Source organism: Photinus pyralis, unplaced genomic scaffold, assembly GCF_008802855.1.
Source record: "Photinus pyralis isolate 1611_PpyrPB1 unplaced genomic scaffold, Ppyr1.3 Ppyr1.4_LG4, whole genome shotgun sequence".
In the NCBI taxonomy this organism is placed as follows: Eukaryota; Metazoa; Arthropoda; class Insecta; order Coleoptera; family Lampyridae; genus Photinus; species Photinus pyralis.
Genome location: NW_022170511.1, coordinates 22,989,867 through 23,014,562, shown reverse-complemented (window position 1 = coordinate 23,014,562; position 24,696 = coordinate 22,989,867). Strand labels below are relative to the sequence as shown.

The 24,696-nt window shown below is 36.9% G+C and overlaps 1 protein-coding gene across 1 annotated transcript in view; it reads right to left on the bottom strand.

Annotated features, from left to right (window-relative positions):
- Positions 1 to 24,696, bottom strand: part of LOC116168849 (kielin/chordin-like protein) — a 52,293-nt gene that overhangs the window by 8,980 nt on the left and 18,617 nt on the right. Inside the window, exons 2-3 of the mRNA XM_031484839.1 lie at positions 11,236 to 11,616; positions 3,941 to 4,122 (exon numbers count right to left, since the gene is read on the bottom strand). Coding sequence (XP_031340699.1) covers positions 3,941 to 4,122; positions 11,236 to 11,616 — 563 coding nt within the window. The remainder of the gene's footprint in view (positions 1 to 3,940; positions 4,123 to 11,235; positions 11,617 to 24,696) is intronic.

The window sequence follows — 24,696 nt, the reverse complement described above, 5'->3', positions numbered from 1 at the left end:
CATCAAAAATTCACAAAATACGTCCAAAGCAGCTTGGGACATAATCAAATCATTTCGACAACAAAAGGTGAACGCAGATACTCAATTAACAGCGACGCTATTTAACTCACACTTCATCAGTGCAGGAAGCAAAGCAACAAATCCGACAACATCCGTGGACCAAATTTGTAACAGAGTCGACTCTTCTGCTATAAGTGAATTCAACTTCAACAATGTGTCTCAGGTGGTAGTGCGCGATGTGCTACATAAATTAAAACTCCAATACTAGGGACATCTTTGGCTTCAATACCAAACTTATTAAAAGAAATATATCGCTTTTCGTGAAACCGCTGACGACCATTGCCAATATGATTATAAACACTAATACTTTTCCGGATCTAATGAAAATAGCATTAGTACTCCCTATATTCAAGAAAGGTCATACAGAGAGCATGGACAATTACAGACCAATTTCGATCCTGCCTGTACTGTCAAAAGTGTTTGAAAAAATACTATGTGACCAAATCACCAAATACTATAGAAACCAACTATCTCTTACATGCCCACCAGTACGGTTTCCGAAAAGGAAAAAGCACTTCAGACGCGATCATCAACCTTATACTACTAAGATTCTAAATAGTTACGAGAAGAGCCAGTACGCAATCGTGTCTTTTGTAGACTTCTCTAAAGCATTCGATTGTGTAGTGCATAACATTATTATTAGAAAGCTGAGATTGATTTATAAATTTAGTGATGCAAATGCAAAGTTAATCTCATCGTACTTAACAAACAGGCTGCAGTGCGTTCGGTTCAACAATGAGACATCTGAACAATTAAAAATAACCAGTGGGGTCCCGCAAGGGTCAATTTTGGTCCCACTGCTATTTTTATTATATATTAACGATTTACCGACCATACTTCCTAGTACCGTCAGCTGTATACTGTATGCAGATGATGTTACGCTAATTTCAGCAGACTCTTCTTATCATGTGGCTTATGACAACGTGGTACACGGATTATTAGCTATTAAAAATTGGTGTGCGGTAAATAAACTCGGACTCAATGAGAACAAAACAATAACACTTACTTTTTCATTAAAATGTGACGCTAATGTGACTGTAAAGTTCACGAAGTTTCTGGGGTGTATGCTGGACTCTCATTTAAACTTTCATGAACATTGCGATTTCGTAAGGGCCAAGTGCAACAAGTCAATTTATGTGTTACGTAGATTAAGTCAAACTGTTTCCCAACAGGTAACAGTGTCCGCATATTATGCTTTAGTACATAGTATCATAAGCTACAGCATATTAGCCTGGGGGTATAGTGCATCGGCCTGCACCATATTCAAACTACAACGTAGAGCAGTTCGCGTAGTAGCTGGTCTAGGATACGGGCAAGACTGTCGGCAAGTCTTCATTAAATTACAAATTTTGACGCTCCCCTCCGTATACATATTACAAGCTTTGTGCTACGCAAGAGATAGCGTTGACAGTCAAATGAAATGTCCAACAGCACACGCACAACATAAGGATAATTTAACTATCCAATACTGCCGGCTGACAACGTCCCAGAACGGATGTGAATACCAAGCGAAGACATTATATAATTCTTTGCCTGTTAGATGCCTCTCCGCAAAACTATTTAAAGACTGTATAAAGAAATATCTTCTGTCAAAGGCCTTTTACACCTTTGAGGAATTCTGTTCGTCGGTAAAAGCGTTAAGTTTATAACTTCTTATGACCTGTGATATAATATAATCGTTTTTGTCTTGTGTTATAGTTATGTAGGAAAGTTAGGTTAAATGACAAGTGTAAATGCAGATACTGCGTAATGGCACATATTAAATATTATTATTATTATTACTATTAAAAATAATAGTTTTTTAGGCATTAAGCGGGAAGCTGTTTGAGCCTTGGTGGACCTCAAGTAAAAGAACGCGGATTAAAGCTAGCCCTGTGGTAGAATCCGTATCTAGAACTACCGAAAAATTATAAGGATGCGAGCGGACTTTTCCGGCTAATGCGCCAGCAGTATCTAGTATCATTTTCATTTTGTTAAAAATGTCCTCTTCGAAAACGAAAGTTTCAAGAGACAAAATAAATCAGTTTCGGTTTGGCCTTATGAAGTAGTAATAAATTAAACAAAATATAGCAAACGAGCTCCTGGGTATGGGTTGGCTTGGCATTACGTATTATATGGCTAAAGCTATGCTCATTCTGAATTTGATGCAATTCGGTTGATAATTAAGGGAAATGTCAAAAGGGCCTTCCTTATTCTTTGCCCTACATTGCCAATACACGAACTTCGATCTACAAATTTGATAAAGAATGCACCTGCAAAATTTCATCGTAATCGGTACATTCGTTTTTGAGGTATCGTGCTAACGGACGGACGGAACTACCGCAAAATTATAAACTCGCTAGGAGCTCGTTAATACTATATTAAAACGCGAGAACGTGAACTTGGTTGAAATCAGAGGGAACAAGTAGTCAGTTCAATGACCTAACTACCTATTGCCTAAGAAGAGGAAATCATACAATAAACAGCCAGAAAACGTCAACAGTATTCTTTCCGGAGACCCAGATTTCATTCTATGTCGTCTATATCGAGTTAAGGCACCGTCACTTTGAGAAAGACCGTATTGTTGCCATAGGGAAACCATCGATCCCAGAAAACACTATAACGCGTAATTTAATGTGATGTAATTGATTTTTTGATTTGTATAAAAAATAACGATCGGTTCTCTTTTGACAAAAAAAGGTTTTTTTAATAGTACATTAAGAGACAAGTGTATAATCAAGTCTTTAAAGGACGCGACGCGTAGGGGACCGCACAACATGTTGCGTGTGCAGCACGGACACGAACTCGAGGGGCGACCGCCTTCTGGAGTATTTGCAAAAAACTGATTTGAATGTTGTAAATCAGGGAGCAGCTCCTAACTTCGTCGCAGCTCGGAGGTAGGAGGTTATCGATGTGACGTTGGGCTCTTTTTCAATAGCTCGCGAGTTAGAGGGTGTTTGATGAGCCGTCGCTTTTGGACCACGGGCACATTCTTTTCCAACTAAACCTGACATCTAACTGCGGTCCCTGTCCCTGTAGGTTTCGGAATCCCCCATCCACTAACTGGGACTGCCCACTACCATTTTTTTCCCAAAATTGTACTTTTCTTAATTAATTGCATTTCAACTTTGTTACCATTCGTAGAAAGAGTGCAGTCTTCTTCTCTCAATGGCAATTGTTCATTCTATCCTCAAGTCATAGATGCTATCTCGATTATCAGTATTTGCCTTTGTGGTTTACGACGACTAATATGCAGATCCAGCCAACACTAGAATGTCTTTATTGATGTGTTGTTGCTGCAGACCGAATCGGTAAGTTATTTCGTTTACTCGCATGTCCCAATTTTGAGTGGCTTACTAGCATCGCCGACATATAAATGTCAACAAAAGTGATAGTGATTCGACATGATCTGATTACACACTTCACTGATTTTGTCTAGAAACCACGGATTAAAATAGTATTTTGTCAGGGGCCAAAGCAAACCATTCATCACACTGAGGCGTTGCAAATGGGAAAGGATAAAATCTGTAAAATTCAGGTTTCCATATAGCGAGAGCATAGATTACTCGTAAAGGCTTTATTAACTTTAAATCTAAGTAGAGTATTCCAATTCAACCGATGTACATTCTGTGTAATTTATCTAATCTGAAATCCTGTTCTATTGATGATTAAACAATGAGTTTATTAATGGCGCATCTAAAGTTAGTAGCTTACACAGACTAATCAAATCCATAATTAATTAGCGCGACTGAATTATGTCTCACTATCCGTGCAATCTAAATCTGAACGGAATAAGAGAAAAAGGGCTCATCATGGAATAAATAAAAAAAGTTTCCAAACTATTTAGTGAGTGTGTATTCACCGTGACGGCTTTATAAATTAGCTATGAAAAAGGACTCACCAAAAACTTCTTCTTTCTTCCCGGCTCCTGTCGAAAGTAAACAAGCGAATCCTGCGGGATACTAATATTCGAGCCGGCCTCATTATGCGATCCCAAACTTTCGTATTGGCTCCTTTGGCAATCTATGTCTAGCCTTAACGTGTTTGTCGAGTATTCGGCGCTCAGCATTATCCACGTCCAGGCTGAAAACGAAAGATAACAACAATGACAGCACGAGAAAAACGAAATTTAAATAAAGAAATATGACAAAAAAAGATTTTGTACACTAAATCTAGAAAATATATGGAATGAATAATGCTTCCGCCTGTTATGACAAGGGTGAATTTTTATGATGACAGGAAACGAAAGCTCTAGGGATAATACATTTAAATACTTTTACGACATGTAGATAAATTGTAAAAATAACTCTTTTCGGTCGGATTACGAAATATATGAATAAATTTCGAGATTATAACCGAACTGTTTGTCTTTGTCATTGCTTTTTATATACGAGCGGTCAGAGGGTATGAGCCCTTCTTAGGCGGTTCATTTTAATCTAATTCTTGAAGCAAGCGCAGAATGAGCTTTGAGAAAAAGGCAAATGTCACTTAGTTTCTCTGATTCGCTCTCATCTTGAGGTTGACGTTATAACAAAAATAGACAGATCGTTTGTACCTGCATATTACGTAAAAGTGCAGCATCTTGCTGCCCAACACCAATTTACAGCAAAGTAGAAACATCTAGAAATAGTAAACAAAGTTATATATCTAGGATGCCATTTGAACAAGGAAAGAGACCACTTACAGAAGTTTAAATGTCGAAAAGGCGAGAACCGCTTCATAATGTAACGTGATTTATAAATTCGGGTTCGATTTATATCAATATTTATTAAACAAAACTAAACACTACAAAAACCGTACAATTTATATCGACTATTTATATCACACACTTCGCAATTTATATCAGATTTTCGCGCTCAATGTTTCGTCCGTACTCGATCTCGTTCGATAGTAAAACTGCCGCGATGTTCGGTCCGCAACCATTTATACACGCAAGCAATGTAAGTCCAGAACATTCACGCAATTACCAGATACGTGCAAACATTCCCACTATCGCGCGCCTAGAAAATTCCAGAGCGCCAAAGGCGACGTCATATCTGGAGCGTTTCCGTTACAATAAAACATTTTGTGTAACATGCACCTGAATATTGATAATACGAATACGAAGATGCTATGTATTTTCCACCCTCTTATATGGGGTGGAGGTCTGTACCTCTGTATCGAGTTTTTATAAATTTATGTTACATTTGTATTATTATAAATACACGAACATCAAATATTTCAATTGATCGTAACTAAGCACTACAAGAAAATATGGCATTAAACTTCCAATCAGTAAATGTAATACCCCTCCGCCGCCGGTGCCGAGATATTTAAGATGAAGACTTTACTCCGCACGAAAAGCGGTAGTGGATGGAAGTAGTACAATTCCGTGAAGGGTTGATGAGTCTAAAAGTAGAAGGGTTTTATGAGGTACATTAGCCGCTGAGAGATCAGAAGGTACAAGGTGGCTCTGATTTATCAAAAGAATGCTCTGAAATGGACCCATTTCACTATGGCCTAAATGTTTGTACCTTTTGTTACCAGGGAAAAGGGCAATTTCTAGAATTGAAAACTGTTGAATAATTTAGGGGAAATTTAAAGAATATGGTTTGAAGACTTGAAGAAGTGAATTTGACAAGTTTTATTAATTTAAACAATTTAAGAATTGGAAGAATCTCAAAAATTCGAGGAATTTGAGGAATCTGAACATCCGAAGAGTCTGATGGATTGTTTAAGTTGGAGAATCTGAAAGAACTCAAAAATTAAAAACATCCGTATCTGAGAAAAAACGAAAGAGTGCGAAAAATCTGTACAATGTAAAAAATGCAGACGATTCGAACAATTTGTAACTGAAGAACTAGAAAGATCCAAAGTAATAAAAGATTCTGAAGAATGCAAGGAAACTGAAGTTTCGTAAAATTGCTGAACTGGAAGAATTTGGTGAGCCGAAAACTATTTAAATAAGTCGAAAAATCAACTAAAGGCTTCTAGAAGACCCGAAAAATTTGAAAAAACGGAAAAATCCGGCGAATCATTAGGATGAAGAAGTTGAGAACTCGAAAGAATTCGAAGACTAAAAGATCACATCCAGCTGCAAAATCTGATTAATTCGAAGAATCAAGTGATGAACGAAAAACAATTTAAGAATCAGAGGTATGGCTATGGAGGAATGCACAATTGGAAAGCTTTAAAATGTATACGAAACATGAAACAGAAAGGATTTGAAATAACGAAACGAATCCGATCCTGAAAAACTTAAAACCCTTCAGTATTGACTCGTTTTTTTTGGACAATAAATAATCCAGATAGATTTTGATTTATATCCGTTTTCGGGGGACCACAATTTTGCGCCATACACGGACTGGTTGAATTTACCTGAATACAACATTTGTTTTCAAGATAACATGAAAAAGCGCTTCCCAAAGGAAACGTTTTTGTTGTATTTAGACTAAAATGTATTTAACAATTTTAAGTATATCTTAGATTCGGCATATCAGATCCTATATAACACCAGCAACTCGAAAGTCTGAAACGTATGATACACTAACGCGTAAATTTGAATATCTTGCAACAACGCAAACCTTATGTTTAACCTGTTTTAAATTTGAGATTAATGCGTTTTTTCATGCACAATTATGTAAAAAATATTTTTTGGGAATACAAAGGTTTCGTCTTGTGGCGTCCCATGAGAATGCCTGAAAACCTACACCACTTTTTCACTTAATTTATTGTCTAAATGAGACGTAATAAATTCAATCAATACTTAATTAATAATACAGATATTGTTAATCAGATCACCAGAGGTTGCATTGTATGAAGTTTGTTGTATCCGATTTAACGTGGTTTCAAGCTGTATCAGTACCGAAATTTAATGAAATAATGATTACCTACTCTATAACAAAGTTTAATATGCCATGCACGCATCCGCATCCCCAATTTGATAGTCACGATATTTTTCTTTCTGTGTGTTTAATTTTATTTACAAAGTGGTAGGTAGGTAGCCCTTTGAGCTTCAGATTTGTATATTATTTTTTATTATTATTAATTATTGTATTGTATATTTGCTCATAGTGAACTTATCTTTTTGGACCTTTGATGTTTCAGTAGTTCCATTTTATTTACCTACAGGCACGAGATTGGCTTAAATCCACCTTGTATTTGGAAATGTTGCTTTGCTATTTAATACTCGAGCAGGACGCAGCTAAACCACTGTTAATCTTTATTACGGTGGCGATTTTTTAATTTTCCGCATTATTTTTCCAATTGATTTGTTGTTTTATCCACCGAGTACGAATGCCTAATGTTTTTTACCCGCAAACAATCTTTTTTACAATAAAGTCATCACAATCATTCTAGCGGTCCTGTGTGCAATGGTGTTCGGTCACTACACCCCCCACACAAGACCTACCCCACTAGGTAAATCAAAACAAATCAAAATTGAAAGTTAGAATTTTATAAATTCTCCTCGTACACACCCGGCATAAGAAAAATCCTAATATTGATCTAAAGTCTTTTCAATTTGAGAGACTCAAGGGCCTCAATCAACTCCAAAGAATTTATTACATCTGAAATAAATTTTGGGTACTAATAAAAGAAACTGGTATGAAAATTCTATCAGGGTTGCACAATGGATTCGCATAAACATTAGACAATGACAAAAATTTATTCCAAAACACAGTGGAATTAATATTAAAACACAATCCCTCCATGAAAGAAAAGATTACAACGCTTGTTTGGACATATTATCCCGCACTTAGACGGTCGACATTTAAAGTAGGGAATCGCTTACAGTTTTTCTGAATAGTCCAAATAATCCGGTCGTACAAGGTTTCAGAAGCACTTAACTCACACACTGGAACTCCACAAACCAAACCGACTTCATGAATAAGCTAGATGACAACATTTTCGGTAGCTGTTTGGACGGTAGAAACTTTTAACTTTTAATAAGAAAGGAATCTCAATAAAAAGCCTCAATGTACTACAATGCTATATCCTTCTTCAACTCAGCAAAACTGTTTTCGTAAACGGACAACACGTGCTAAAACTACTTACACAACTTTGGGTGAACTTGCTTCTGCACAGATCGATTATAAAAAATGACGAACTGCGTTTTCAACAAACAAACCGGGCTGACTGCCTGTAATTTAGCGTAAACAAATGTACACTCTTTTCAACCGTCGCGAAAACTAGCAGCAGCCTCGTTTTTATGTTGCTTGGTGGGTGGGTTGTTGGAAGAAGACGGCCGGGACAGTAAAATTTTTTTTTTGGCACACGAGTTTTTTACATAAACTAAAATGGGTAACAATTAAATGTAGCTAGGATACGTCATAGGATAATTCATACCTAAACCAGGCGCTGGTGTCGAATAATTAACAATTATTTTGTCCAAAACCATAAGGCTTTAGAGTGAGTAAATTTTCTCTTAATTGTGCTTAAAGTTGCAATATAAAATGCGAAATAAAATACCAATTTCCCTTTCCTCTCACTTAACCAGCGCCTGCTTTCCCGACGACGAAACGAGTTTATAATTCCGGGCAATACCCGAGTATTTTTAAACTTTTACATTTTAAAAACAATAAATTGAAGTTTCTGCTACAGTTGATTTCAGTATTTACTTCGATAGGACGCGTCCGGCGTCCCCACTTGTACAATATGAAAGGCGCAATTGTTCGACACATATTACCTCTTAACAGTAACAAAACACGTGCGCTAATTAATTTTCACCTGATAAAACTCCTTATCGCATTTAAAGATGTAATTTCACGTTTTACAATTACGAGACACAAAGTTACTCGCCTTAGGGTCTCTTACTTGTTAAATTTAGCTGACACTTTAAAACATTATTTTGGATAAGCCCATGTTATAATTGTGACGGTGCTAAATAAATTTGTACCTCCCACGGCACTGGTTGTACCTCATTGTTTAAATCCGAAAATTAAATTTTGACGCTCGGGTTTGATTGCACGTGTATAAATACGAATTCCAAAATAAATAATTGGATATATTAACAAACTAAAGTCGATCCAATTCCATTCCCTTTTACATTATTTTCTGATTTAGAATATTGACTTGTTTCCCATAAATACAGAAAATGCAACTCCTCTATCGTGGCCACGTTTTAGACCTAATTTCCTTTATCTAAATTTTTTACGCTATACACTCCGAGAATTTTTTACACACTATATTTATACACACCCGATAGTTACACAAAATTTGAATTCACGCCCTTGAAGAAGGCCTCTTCCAAGAAAAATTGAAAACTGAATCGCTTTTGGGATGATCAGTTGCACCCTTGAGACCCACTCTGGTACAAAATTGCCTCTCGTTGTGTCGAAATTACTGTACGAGTATAATGTCTTTTTACGTATCTTGACCGTATTTATAACTCAAATTCACAAAGAATAGCTCGGGTTCGCGATTGAGGTTGGTCGATCGTAAAAATTGAAGGGAGAACTCTCAAGCTATTGGGATCGAAGTAGAGGGGCTCTTAATAAAATTGGTGATCTGTAATTTTACGAGTTACTGGTTTCCTTGTGAGTCATGACCGATTAATGGCTTGGGAAAGTTACTGGCGACAGTCTGACGGGCGGTAATACTATCTCAATGTATATTACGTTCCCAAAACAGCCTAGTCAGCATTCCTCATGACGATATTATGCCGGTCCGCGTGAAGCGCTAAACTGACGACATTAAACGGCCGCGTGTTCTTGATGCACGGCCGTCATACGCATTTGATTAGGGTAAGGGAACGAATCCGCTTCGATCATGATTAAAAATGGCCGCCTTACCTAATTAGCACCATTTTGGTCGTGCGACAAAATTTAAAAAGAGAAGTAGGGATTAGTCGAGAAGGAACAGAATTTGGTTGACGAGAACGTCATGTAAGGGGTACGGTATAAAACTTTATCGGCCCCTCAGTGTCATCAGACAGTGCAAGCGAAAGTTATACGTAAAAACAGAAACCGTTCCAAAAAATTCATTAGCGTTCAAGGAATAAATTAATTATACATGTCCTTTGAACATCTGCCAGAAAGAATTTTGCGAAAGTCAAAGTGAAACCGGGGTGTGAGATGTTGAACTCTCGAAAAATTACGAGACCAAGTTTGCGATTATGTTAACTAATTTAAATTCTTTCCCTTTCGAAAGTTCAGGTTGCCCGGAACAATCTAAATCAGTTCCAGTTTGATGTAGGTCGTAAAAAATTGTATTGTAAAAGTGAAAGGTAATTGACGGCAGACAGTAAACGTAGACGATTCCATGCCCGATCAGTTTTCAGCTTCAACAATCACAAAAACGTCCATGTTAGTCCTCCCGACAGTTCGCGTTCCGTTATCTGTTATCTATTCCGAAGGTACTACCCGCTATGAGAAGCGCAAAAATTTACCTTAGGTTTCCAGAGGGCGCTATATGTATAAGGTACTGTAATTTTTCTTGATTTGTATAAAAGTAACGATCGGTTCTCTTTAAGAAATTGCGTAAAATATTTTAGTGAAATTTGAAATAACAATTCTCAGCCGGTATCGATCTTTGTACCTTGGCACTAATTTAGAAAGGGTTTAGTAATGTAAAAGAAACGTGGCTGGGGTTGTTTTCATGTGTTCATAGTAAACATAATAAATATTTAAATAAGTAAACAATGTAAAATAAAGTGGAATTTGAATCAATTTTACTTAGTTATTTATTTAATCTTTCATGGTATTTTGTAGTTATTTAAAGAAAATTGAATTGGGCAGTTGCAGTAGAAACTATTATACAGCTAGACGTCTTTGAAAAATTAATTTTTTTAAATTAGCACGATTAAGGGGTGGTCCAGTCAAGCAATTATTGCAACAAACAGTTACATTATGCCTTTCCAAAGCCTTCCTAACCAAAGCAATGCAATTACGAATTATGTGAGCAAATTTCCTATGTGTTGCAATATACAACTAGCATACCAATTATGCTTTCCCCATTCATACTTTTCTATTTCATTTCTCTTTTGTGAAGCAACTCCCGCGAGCGGTACAGATAGGAAGTATTATGTCATTGGAAAATTTCACATCCAGAAATAGATTCGTTTTTTCCTCTCTTCGAAGTTTTCGATAATTTCCGCTCGATTCTAAATCAGCAATTCAATTTCCTGGTCATTCAAAAACACATTTACGTTTGTCTCGATTCGAATGATGGATTTTAATGGAAATGTAGCGAGATACAAAGAGACAAAAGTCGACTTACCTGCCAATGGAGATTTTCGATGGTGTACGGGCAAGCTCCAGTCGCTTTGGTGCAATTTCGTAGAGGAATTAATTCTATACTTTAAGCTGAGCAGTCCAGTTCTGGAGTTCGTGGAGAGCTGAAACCATGGGGTTAACCTCCCGGGGGAATTGATCGATATAAGGGTTCCTAAATTATTTTTCTGTTGTCGATATAAAAATATGACGGTGAAACCAGATGCTTTCGACATCGCATTCGTGACTGCCGTTGAGTTTGCTAACGGAACGTTGCCGTAGGGCAAACGAAACTTATAGGCTGGATAGTTATTTATTGGACCTTCAACTAAGGACACTCCTGGATCTTTTGCCGTTACGTTAATTAACTTCAGTATATCAACCTCACCTGAAACAAAGAAACCAAGCGTGAAATTTAATCCAATACTTTCGAGCGTGCTTTAGGGCGAGGTAGGTACATTATAAGAAGAGGGCGAACGTAATTTTTGCATCAATATTTCGACAGCAGACTAAAAAAAGGGATAAACGGTTCAGTTGAAAGCTTTTCAAGGGTCTTTCCATTTTCTGCATACTATATATGTCAACTTCACGAAACGAGCGAAATTTATCATGTCAAGTGTACGCGCGCGAAAAAAAAATGTAATTTCTTTTGTTGGGAATTTATGAATGTAAATTAGAGGAAGGTCGATTGAACTTTATTTATTCGAATCTGAAATTGAAAGTTTAAACGCTACATGAAAAGTTGTGGCAGGAAACTTGAGGCATTCATTTCAAAAGTTGTGGGTTGGATTGTATGGAAAATATAGTGCGCTTGCCGCTTTAATGTAATTTTAAATTGAGTGAAAGTAATTTGCAGGGGAAGGAAAGAATGTTTCGCGTTTCTGCAAGGCCAGAGACTATAATTAAATATAAAATGTGATATATGCCATAGTTAATAAATAAAAATAAAGTCTCTGCAAACACAGGTGATAACGGCTAGTCCCAGCATCTACCGTACACATCATCTTTATCTTAAGACAACAAATTTATTCCACATAATATTTGATCTCACACTAATCTCCCATTGTAGCGATTATAACATCCTTCTAGGTTTTGTTTTGAACCTATTACAAGATTTCGAAAGAGAAAGTGAGAAAGAAAAGTAGGTAACAGGGAGGGGAGGGGGGGTAAATGAGATACAGCAATTCAAAATTTTAAAGTCAATGCTTCAATAGGATTAGGTAGTTCAAAAATCGCAAGCTTTTCAGTTTATAAATTGTAGTAGACTGCTGCCCCGCCATCTTGGAATATTGCGGAAAACAGCATCTTTGGAATTATAAGATATTTTAATAAAATTTCTCTTTTTTTGCTCTTCGAGTTCACAACTGAAACGCGTACCGTTCACCGAATATTTCAATAGAAAATGAAGCATTACAATATAGCTAGGTCTTTATACCATCTTTGTTATTTACATATTGTATAGTAAGTATGATATTTTGTGGTAGATACTTTGTTTTCCAAAATTAGGAGAGTTGAGCATAATGTATATGACCGACTGTGTGGCTCAGTGGTAGAGCGTTTGGCCACATAGCTGGGAGGTCGGGTGTTCGAACCTGGATTGAGGTGAATTTTTCATATGTGGCAGAGATGGGAATTTCCTTAGATCAGTTTCGATCATTCTGCCGGCTACTCCGAATTAGGTTTTCCTGAAGTTTTCATAATTCGTAAGGTAAATACCGGAGTATATAGAACAACTTAAGACCTTCTGGAGGGTCACCTCTGAAAAGTATTATGCGTTCACCGATTTCGTTCAAATTTTCATGATCTTCCTTTTTTAACTAACCCTTTCGAGGAATGTTAAATGCGAATATCTCAAGAATGGATTGTTTAGTAAAGAGGGTACTCAGAAAAAGAAAATGAAGCACATAGTCATAAGACTTATCCGCCATGAGATCCGTCATATCCTCTATTTCTAAGCCTTAAAGTCCTACCCTTAGGATCAATGTTTGTTTACAAAGTGTTAAAACTTTTTTATGCATTTAGTGGGAATTTACCCGACATCGATGTACATAATTATCGAAGAAAGTTACGTAGTAAATCTCAATTTGTTGTTCCTAAGCCTAACCTAACTCATTTTACCAAAACATTTCACTTTTTAGCACCAAGAATTTTCAATAAAATTCCTATCATAAAGTGCTTCAAATCCAAACCGGCTTTTCTTTCACGGATAATGCGATGGCTTCTATCGTTTCCAGATGTTGAATTTTTAATTGAAGTACGGGAGTAGGTAGCTAGTAAACCTACGCGTATAAGCCAAATTATCCACTTCTACAATATGGTATATTTAGAAATGTAACTTACTTATAAATAATTCTTAATTCTAGTTACTTTGGTATATATTGTGATACACCAAAAATTATGTTTTGTTCAATGGTATGGTTTTATTCTGACCGCAGACTTATTATTTTCATTTTTAGTTTAAGTGCGCGATGGTGTCCTCTACACAGGCTTGCCTTAGAGGCCCTAAGTCTCTAGTATAGCAAAAAAAAATTTATTAGTTACTTTGTCAACCTCTTCATTACTGTTAATTTTATTTGGTGTTAATTCAGCTACTCTGCTGCTGTACTTGAGCAAAAATAAAAAAATTCTTATTCTTATTCTTGTGAAGGACCAAAACTACGAATTCGAGTATCTATTCATTTTCAGTTAATTAAAGGTACAGAACCGTACCGCTTTATTTTACCCACCCCAAAAAATTTGTGATGGGGTACAACAAACGGTAATTTCCAATCACAGTTCGAGTATTTTTGGACATGCAGAGAAGAGTTTAAAAAAAAATTCCATATATTTTTCATATTATTAATGACGATTTTAACATCTGGTCACAATGTACCTATCTGAAAAGAGCAATAAATTCAACTTCTGGGGTCTCCGAACAAACCATAAATTACCGCATCCAAAAAGCACAAGATAAATATGATTAAAACTGTACAGTTGTAGTTACGGAACGGACAGAGAGGCAGATAGATTGCTGCAAACTAAAAGTCTGTGATATAATCTCAAAATTTAAGAACCCAAATAATAATCTAGGCATCTTTACGATTCAAAAAATTTTTCGATTTAAAAGCCTGTTAGCCTTTTTAGACTATCAACGCTATTAAGGCGTTAAGAGTAAAAACGCCATTAAATGCTGTGGGAACTTTCAAAAGTCTCTTTCACCTTCTAAAGTGTTTTTGAACCCTTTAAGAGTATTTAGAAGACGCGATTTTACATTTCATATCCTCTTTAATTTTATTTTTTTTAGTTTAGACACCTTCAAGAATTTTTTTACATAGCAAAACTATTAATTTTATGCGAAGATGTTCAAAGTAAAAGCTGTAGCGAACAACTTTTGCACCTACACTTTTTTCACTTAAATTCAAATTTTCTGAGAACGGAAAAAAAGTGCTATTTTTATTTTTGCGAAAAAAGATCTGAAATTTGGAAGAAACAACACAGACAGAAAAGAAGAAGATTTCTTTGTGCTCTTAAAGTTTAGCCATTTCCGAGATATTCACGGTTTTTGAAGAAAGCATCTCGGTTTCCGAGGAATGAAAAATCAATTTTTTTTAAATCCTACAGAGCTGTCCACCGGAGTAGCGAAACTTTCGTAAAGATTTATACTTTAATAATCAAAAATATCTTTCCGATAAAAAAATTTCCGCTAAAAACTCAAAAAACAGTTTTCCGATATACACTTTTTTTTAAAATTCTTTTCATTTCACCTGCATGAAAACCCCGGCTTGGAACGGGAACTAGTTTTTTAGAGCTGAACTATTTAGGTTAGCGTTATACAATTGGGAATTTTTCTTGGGGTTTTGTTGGTAACTTTTATTCCAGTGGTATACTCTTTAGAATTTTTATTTTCTAGACTATATCGAAATTTTCCTTTATTTCCTTTATATAAATCTTTCTGTTATCACTCGTTGTCTATTTTGTCTAGGCTCTTTTAATCCCTTACTATCTCATATTATAATGTCATGCGCATTTTTCATTCACTCCCTTTCTACGTTCGGTATCGGATCTTTGGTTTTCTTTGTAGTGTGCTCTATCGTGTGTTTGTTGTACCGATTTTTCCGCTTTTTGATACTTCCGCCTAGTGCCCGTTACTTTTTCATTTTTTCCCAAACGATGTCCTTGATTACGTTATCGCACACCGATTGGATTTTCCTGAAGGCCTCCAGTACATCCTAAGTACTTTTTGTGGCCGTTGTCACGTTTCGTATTGTTATTTTTTTAATTTTTTATGTAACGAAGCGTCCGGCGTTTCTAAGTGGATTTTGCCGTTTACGAGGACCACCCTGTGCAGTAACGATTGGTTCGAGCTTCGTTTCGTAGAAAACCGTAATTTCGAGAAGTTTCCGCGATGCTATGGAGACAAGGAGATACCGTAATTAATTAGTCCGCCTACACCCGATGTTGGAATTTTGGAATTATTTTTGTAACCACCGAAAGGTCTTGTTCCGGAGAAGATGAAGGACAATTAATATTTTTTGGTTTATAAGCTGTTTTAGTTTTCCATAATAAGTAAAAGCAAGGATAGATCAAGTTTCGAAGATGTTTTGCCCGCTGTCAGTTAGCGTCGTGCCTGCAAAAATTAGATAACCGCCACCTGCTCTGAGCTGGAAAACTTGCAATTAACATACAGTTAATTAATGTAATGAGTTCATGAGCTTCCGTTGTGTCTTTTGGGTATGTATAATTAGCATGCACTAATTAAATGGATTACAGTAAAGAAGCGCCGATTGAGACGATTGTGGTATCAAACTTTGCGCGCTTAATTAAGGAATCGATTCCCAGATGTTCGGGAATTTTAAGACGAACAGGAGCCGAGTAATTAATTAAAAATGGAATTGATTGGTTTCGATTTCGTATTGAATACGCGACGGTTTGAATTTTCCGTGTTCCACTTCTACCAAATTGGGTTTCCTTTATAAGCCAAACGCTCAATTTTAGAAGGATCTTTGCATCTTTTACGTTTCACTTACCGTAAGCGATCATTATTTTTTTTTGCGTCCCTGTTTATAAATTTCCGAAGGTAAGCTGTTTTAGTGATTATATATAGGGCGGAATTGTGTTTATCCGTTTTCCCGAATTTGACTAATTACTTTTCTTCCGCTAGGGAATTTGCCGGTAGGTCATATTTTGTTTTAGCGTTCCAGACATTACCGCCGCCATTTTCTGGACCTGACCGCCGAATACCTGGAATGATCATCTCCGATTAAGACTACTTCCTAGGCTACCGAATTACCGCCGACATCGTCCAGGCGCGAGATTATCGTCTGGTGGCGCCCGAGTCCGTCCGTCCGTTCGTTCCCTGTACCGCCGGTTTGCCGTTTTGCCGCCGACTACCGCTTGAGGAATTACAATATACTTTCACCGGCTATGTGCGAGCAACCACAGTTAGTCGGAATTGATAAAAATTGGTAGAGAGTACCTTTTTAACAACAAACAATTGCGGAAGGAGCCTGAAGTTGTCCATAATCTCGGCCCATGGAAGATGCGATAGATGACCCTTTCCATCTCGGGTAGTTGATACGGAAAGGGCAAAATGGAACTGTCGTTTATTTTGTGTATAAACGGAGGTATATCTAAAACTCTGCAAGGGTTCATGGTCAGCACGCGGGTGGCTGCTGTCGTGACTCAAAGATTCTAAATAAAATAGCTTTCACACGCTCTATAAATAAAATAACGTAAAACCTTACAACTGTATTGTATATTATACTAAGATGATGAATGATTTTGAGTGTACATTAAACAAGTTAAATAGTAATCGTAAACGATTTACATAAAGCGCATTTCCACTTGCATTCATTTCCCATTTGTAAGATGCAACTTCTGTTAAAATCGTAAAAATCCGCCCACAAATATGAAAGATAGCGTTGCACATGGGCAATCCATTGTTGACGTGCTACTTCAATTTCAGTTTATGAGAAGAATTTCATTTCAATGCTTTTGTAATTAAGAAAGTTGGAACTGCGCATGCGCAAACCTAAATTTTAAAACTAATGTTAGATTTTCCTTTGTTCCAAGCGCCTAAGTATCACATTTCACTTAAATAGTTCCATAGATAAAATAGTTGGCATGCGCGAAATAAAATTTTGAAACTGGCGTTTGATTTTCCTTTATCCCAAGTGCCTATGTATCCAATTTCGTTTAAATTCTTCCATAAATAAAAAACTTGGCACTGCGCATGCGCAAAACCAAATTTTGAAATTGGCGTTTGATTTTCCTTTATCCCAAGTGCCTGTTGGAGATCACAGTTTAGAACTCCTTTTATCTATAGGTTGGCTTTGAATAATAGAAAAATATAATGTCAGATTGAGTTTAGTAAATAAATAAAAATACGATTTATTTCCATTTTGCTGTGTTATGCTGCGCTATATTCAATAGGTTATGGGCTATCGCGTGTGAATTGGTGCGAAACGAAAGAGTTTAGTTGGACCAATTGTGCAATTTCGGAAATAAATTTCAACATAAATCGAAATGGTTGATGAGGAAAAGTTTGTATTCAAACAATTTGAGGGTCGTGAGTTCGACAATTGGTATTTTCGTTTGAAAATTACTTTAGAAGAAAAGGGCGTCGCACGATGGCTGGAAGACGATGCTATGGAGGCGAGCAAGGTGACCGGTGAAAAGGTTGAAATCATTCTAAAGGAAGACAGAATCTGCAAGACCCACATCACTAGACGTGTTGCGGATTCGCATTTAGAATATTTGAAAGATAGACCGACGGCATTTTCGATGATCCAATCGTTAAAAACAATTTTTGAACGGGCAAGTGTGGCAACTGAAATTGGTGTCAGAAAGCGCATGTTAACAATGCGTTGTGCAGAATCTGATAAATTAATCACACATTTCTTAGCATTCGACAAATTAGTGCGTGAATTGAAGGCGTGTGGTGCTGAAACAAACGATCGAATGCTTGTAGTATCGCTCATGATTACGTTACCTAAGCGATACGACATGGTGGTTACGGCATTGGAAACGATCGAGCCTGCAAAATTGACGATGGAATTGGTGCGTTCGCGTCTGCTTGACCATGAAAGTAAAACATCAAACCATGTGGATGCGTCTTCGGACAATGTTGCCATGTATGGCGATGGTGGTACGATGAAATTCAAATGTTACTTTTGCAAAAAGCGAGGTCATCGTAAAAATGAATGTCCAAAGTTAAAACAAAGAAATTCGTACAATGGATCATCAAACAGCAACAATAACGTGAAATCAAATCATCGATATCGTAAAGAAAATGCGAGTTGCGCATCAAACAAGGATGAGAATGATATTGGGTTTATTGCTGATGCTGGTAGTTTTGCGCTTGAGTGTGAATTGCAAACAATAAATTTCATTATTGACTCTGGGGCGACAGAACATATGGCAAATGATGAGTCTTTATTCACTGAGCTATGGGATTTGGCTGATCCGATTGTAATTGGTATTGCGAAGAATGGTGCATCGATCACAGCGAATAAATGTGGTACGATTTTGGGAACCATTTTCGTCAATGATGTCAAGCGTCAGTGTATGTTCACGAATGTATTATTTATTGAAAATCTCAAGTACAACTTACTTTCTGTGAGTCGTTTGGAAAACGCTGGTTTTGAAGTGATTTTTGGTGATGGTGTGGTTCACATCACAAGGAATAATTTAGAAATGGCTATCGGCAGGCGCAGTGGCAAACTATATACTTTGCAGTTCAGGCTTAGGCAACATAAGGTAGCAAATATAACGGAATCATCCATCAAAAGTAATATTTCGAAAGGATCGAAATCAACAAACGCGAATTCGAAACAAAGTGTTCGTTTGTGGCATCGTCGGTTGGCACATTTAAACTACGCAGATGTTAGGCGTTTATCAACTTTAGTTGAAGGGATGGGTGCTATGAATAATGATGCTGATGCTGTTTGCGAGTCGTGTGTTTTTGGAAAACAATCTCGAAAACCATTCAACAGTTCGGGAGAAGCGCGATCAAGTCGTTTATTGGAGCTTATTCACAGCGATGTATGTGGACCAGTGACACCTGTCACATGGGATGAACAACGGTTTTTGGTAACATTCGTTGATGATTACACACATTTTACGGTCGTATATCTGGTTAAATATAAATCTGATGTTTTGCAAATGTTTCAGAGGTATAAAGCGTTCGCTGAGACCCACACTGGAAAGAAGATTGCAAAAATACGCTGTGATAATGGTGGTGAATACAAATCAAATCAATTTAAACAGATTTGTAATGATGCCGGGATTCAAATCCAATATACCGAACCATACACACCTGAACACAATGGTGTGGCTGAACGCATGAACCGAACCCTGCTAGAGAAAGCACGTTCGATGATTGCTGATACTAAAATGGATAAGAAATTTTGGGGCGAGGCTGTTTATTGTGCAGCATATCTAACGAATTGGAGCCCGTCACGTGCAATAGTTTCCAGTACAACACCGGTGGAGCTTTGGACAGGCAAGAAACCAAATATGTCAAGGCTTCGTGTTTTTGGATCAATAGCATATGCACATGTTCCGAACCAATTACGAATGAAATTGGATTCGAAATCACAGAAAATGATAATGGTTGGATACGGCGTGAATGCCTATCGATTGTGGGACCCATTGAAGAAAAATATCGTAATAAGACGAGACGTTGTGTTTGATGAATCACAGCGAAATTCTCCGGCGGTTTTCTTTGAGATAGAGTCAATTACGGATGATGTTGACGAGGCGGAGGATCTTGAGGATAGCGATGAAGTGGATGTTGTGAGAGATCATAGTCGATCAGAAGCAATTAATCCAGGCGGAGTAGCGACGGATGTCGTACGAGATGATGATCAACCCACCGGAATGAAGGATCGACCACTAAATATAACATCGCGACCTCAAAGAAAGCGTCAACCTCCGAAACGATATGGAAATTGTATTGATTTGGAAAAACCGAAGAGTCATAGTGTTGAGGAGTATTTCTCTGCATTTGCATTAAGTGCTGACACATTAGATTTTGCAATAAATGCTATGGCATATGTTGACAACGTTCCACAGTCATTTGGTGAGATTGCGAAGAGAGATGATGCGGCACAATGGATGAAAGCGGTTCATGATGAGATGAGCTCACACAAGCGAAATGATACTTGGAAGTTAGTTGAGCGTCCGATGAATCGTTCTGTTGTCACTTGCAAATGGGTATTTTCTCGAAAGCGGAATGATGAGAGCAAGTTGATGTCGTACAAAGCGCGACTGGTTGCTCGTGGATTCACTCAACGTAAGGGACTTGATTTTCATGAAACATATTCACCAGTTGCAAGAATTGCTACATTAAGGATAATGCTGGCTCTTGCTGTGGAGCGTGATTTAGAGATTCATCAAATGGATGTAAAAACGGCATTCTTAAATGGAAAACTCGAAGAGGACATTTACATGGAACAGCCGGATGGTTTCATGCAGGGCGATTTTGTATGTAAATTGAACAAATCATTATATGGTTTGAAACAAGCGTCCCGTGTGTGGAATGAGCGATTTCATAATTTCATACTTGAGAATGGATTTATTCGATCAGAATATGATCACTGTTTGTATTCTCGTATCAATAAGGAAAAAGTGGTGTATCTGTTATTATATGTGGATGATCTCATTTTGTTGGGAGAAGATATCGAAGAGATCATAAAAATTAAACAGATGGTATCCAAGGAATTCGAAATGCATGACATGGGTGAAACGAGAAGTTTTCTTGGCATTAACATCGAACGTGAACGGGAACATGGGATTTTGAGGATAAATCAACGTGGCTATCTGGAAGATGTATTGCAACGATTTGGAATGACTGATTGCAATTCAATTTCAACTCCCATAGAATGCCAATTAAAATTGGGGAATGATTCGGGGAGCAAACTTACAGATAAACCGTACCGTGAATTGATTGGATGCTTGATGTATGCAGCTTGTACAACTAGACCAGACTTATCCGCGGCAGTGAATTATTTGAGTCAATTTCAATCATGTGCGACTAAGGATCATTGGAGGGCGGCTAAACGAATCCTCCGATATATCAAGGGAGCAATTGATTTGAAGTTGGAATATCGTTACAAGGAGAATTCGGTTGCATTGATTGGATATGCGGATGCTGATTGGGCAGGCGATATCAACGATCGAAAATCAGTTTCTGGGAACGTGATAAAAGTATTTGGGGCCACTGTGGTTTGGATGACACGTAAGCAGACATGTGTTGCTTTATCATCTACCGAAGCTGAATATGTGTCATTATGCTTAGCGGCATGTGAAATCATGTGGGTGCGTGGATTGTTAATGGAAATTGGAGAGACACCTGACGAACCAATAATACTGAATGAAGATAATCAGTGTGCAATTGTGATATCATCGCAGGAAAAGGAAATGCAGCGGACAAAACATATTGATGTGAAATTCAATTTTGTTCGTAATCTTATACATCAAGGAATTCTTGAGGTCAGGTACATTTCAACAAATGAACAATTAGCTGACATCATGACAAAAGGATTACCAAAGAAGACGTTTGAGTTTTTGCGAAATGAATTAAATTTGATTCGTTTAAATTAATTATTTTGGAACATTGTGATCATGATTTGAACTTGCAATTACTAATCGAACATTATCGATAGGAATTGAGGCGGAGTGTTGGAGATCACAGTTTAGAACTCCTTTTATCTATAGCAGGCGTGGGCAACCTACGGCCCGCGGGCCAGATTCGGCCCGCCGATAAGTTTTGTCCGGCCCGCTAACATAATTCAGAGTTAATACTTCATAGGGCCCACAAGTTACATTTTAATTAATTAATTAATATGATTATGTTACACGTGCAGCATCTAGTGGACGCGATCCGAAGCTTCCAAGGCGTTTAAAAGCCTAGTGAAAGATGCATTTCTGGTTTCAGAAATATCGCCAGGTATTTTCCAGAATTTTCCTCGCGATATATACGGGGTGGGGCAATACAAGGACAGGTGTTTTGGGATTAAACAACATTTTTAAGCCATATATTGCAACAAATCTTAAAGAGCATAAATGAAAATTTGGATACAAGCTGAATATGGGGATTTATTATCCACGTCTGGTAAATTTTGTATGCAAAATCGTGTCAATTTTCAAGAGTGCTTATTGTTTTTTTAAAATGATTTTTACGAAAGCAAAAAATAGATATAGACCAAAAAGAAATAGATAAATATTGATTTCTGTAAACATACTTTTTATTTGGATTTTCAAGTGTGGCCCGTGGCGCATATGAAAAATTTTATTTTGGCCCCTTGGAAAAAAAGGTTGCCCACGCCTGATCTATAGGTTGGCTTTGAATAATAGAAAAATATAATGTCAGATTGAGTTTAGTCAATAAATAAAAAATACGTTTTATTTCCATTTTGCTGTGTTATGCTGCGCTATATTCANCTGCGCATGCGCAAAACCAAATTCTGAAATTGGCGGTTGATTTTCCTTTATTCCAAGTGCTATGTATCAAATTTCATTCAAATACTTTTATAAGTAAAAAAGTTTGCAATTCGGTTTATAAATGGTCGAGATGCGAAAAGGGCACTGTGAATTTTGAATCTATTCGATTCAACTTTTGGCATTGCGTATTATATGGCTAAAGCTATGCCCATATTGAATTTCATGCAATTCAGTTCATAACTAACGGAGATGTAAAAGCGATCCAACATTTCTAAACAAAGTTATCGTTCACACGGACAGATAGATGGACAGACAGACAAAGGAACAGACGGAGAGACCAACCGGCAGGCGACAGATAGCAATGCAAAATTATAAATGATCTCTAGGATCGTTAATAAACGGCAAAAGTGTAAAATTATGGAACATGTAAAAAACGGTTTTTTGTTTTTTTTACAATAACTTTTTTTGTAAGCGGTACAGAAAAAATTCCTTCCTTGGTACAAGACTCGACACCATAACGAACCAAATAGCGAAAAAAAGTAGAACAATAGCTCTTAAGATAAAAAACTAGTAGCGTCGCAAAGTTAGCGGACGGACGGACGGACGGACGGACGGACGGACAAAGTGGCCACAATAGCGCATTTTTTTTTTTGTTGTGGAAATGCGCTAAAAAGGTTAGTTGTAGGATAGAAAGATATTTTTGGATTAAAATGCTAATTAAGTTCATCCATTTCCTTTTTATGAATTAATTAAGGCATGTAATAAAAAGATTTATTTTTGAAGGATAATTTATTAAAAAATTTTTATCTTCGTACCTTACAAAGAGCAATTTCGTTTGAATCTTCAAAATGTGACACTTTTTAAGTATGTAATTTCTTTGGCAATGAAGGAAGTTGCAATTACTAATTTAGGAGAACTTGTCTAAAGTATATTAAGTGAAATTTCAGGTTGTGATCTCTAAAAGTGACAGCATGACAGTTCTCATTATATTGACCCTGGGTTAACAATAATTTCTTTGTGAACCACTTTCAAAAGCTGCCGAGAAAGCCATCTTTACAAGTGGAAACAAAGATAATAGTCATAGGCTAGTACAGAAAAAAATTATGTATTTCATTGGAGGAGATATTAAGATTCCACGCGTTCGACCCCTCAGTTCGACGTGTACATGGCAAAATGAACGTTTCAAAACTCTTTGAAAATAAATATGCGTTAAACAAAAATTGCATTTATGTTTTTTCGTAATTGACGTTTATTGGAAGGTACCAATTCCTGTTTTACTTCTCCAATGTAAAATGCAAGTGCAGTTTTAGATAAGAAATTTATAGTAGAAGTATCTAGGCTGATGGCCCTCAAGGATATTGGAAAACAATAATATTTGTCGCATTGTAAACTGTGGTAAGTACATACTTATAAAAATCTGGAAGTAATCGTGGTTTTATCGTAGGATAAACATTTTAAGTATTTATAACTCAATGCAATTTTAATTAAAAAACAAAAGGATAAGGTTAGCAGAGTATTCACCAGAGCGGACAGTTTTCAATTTGTACGGTCTGCCGAAAAAACCATCTGCGCAAAAAGTTGGGCAACATTGCAATTATATACGCTTTAGGAACCGTATCTTTATCGTGTGGCTATAGTTGAGCCGCGGTCGTTCACGCTCTGCAGAAATAAGCGAGGGTTTTCTCGTCTATCTAGAGGAGTTATAAATTTTTTCTTCCAACTTTCGTGAAAGGGTTGATGATGGACACTTCTCGAAAAGGTATTACAAACAAAACTATAAAACCCTTTGTTTTATAGTACATCATTCTGCTTTTAGTATACGCCGAGCACGTTCCTCTTGAAAATGTGAGATAAATTTTGAATGAAAGGGTGTTAGAATATGCCAACTCCACGTGATTGTTTTATCTTCACATAGCGAAACATATACTTGTTTTTAGGTCGCCTTTTCAGATGTACGGAAAAACTTGACTCAAAAGCGTAAGGGAACAAAGGAATTGAAATTTTACAAAGTGAAGGAAACTTTAAGCGATACTAACTTCAATCA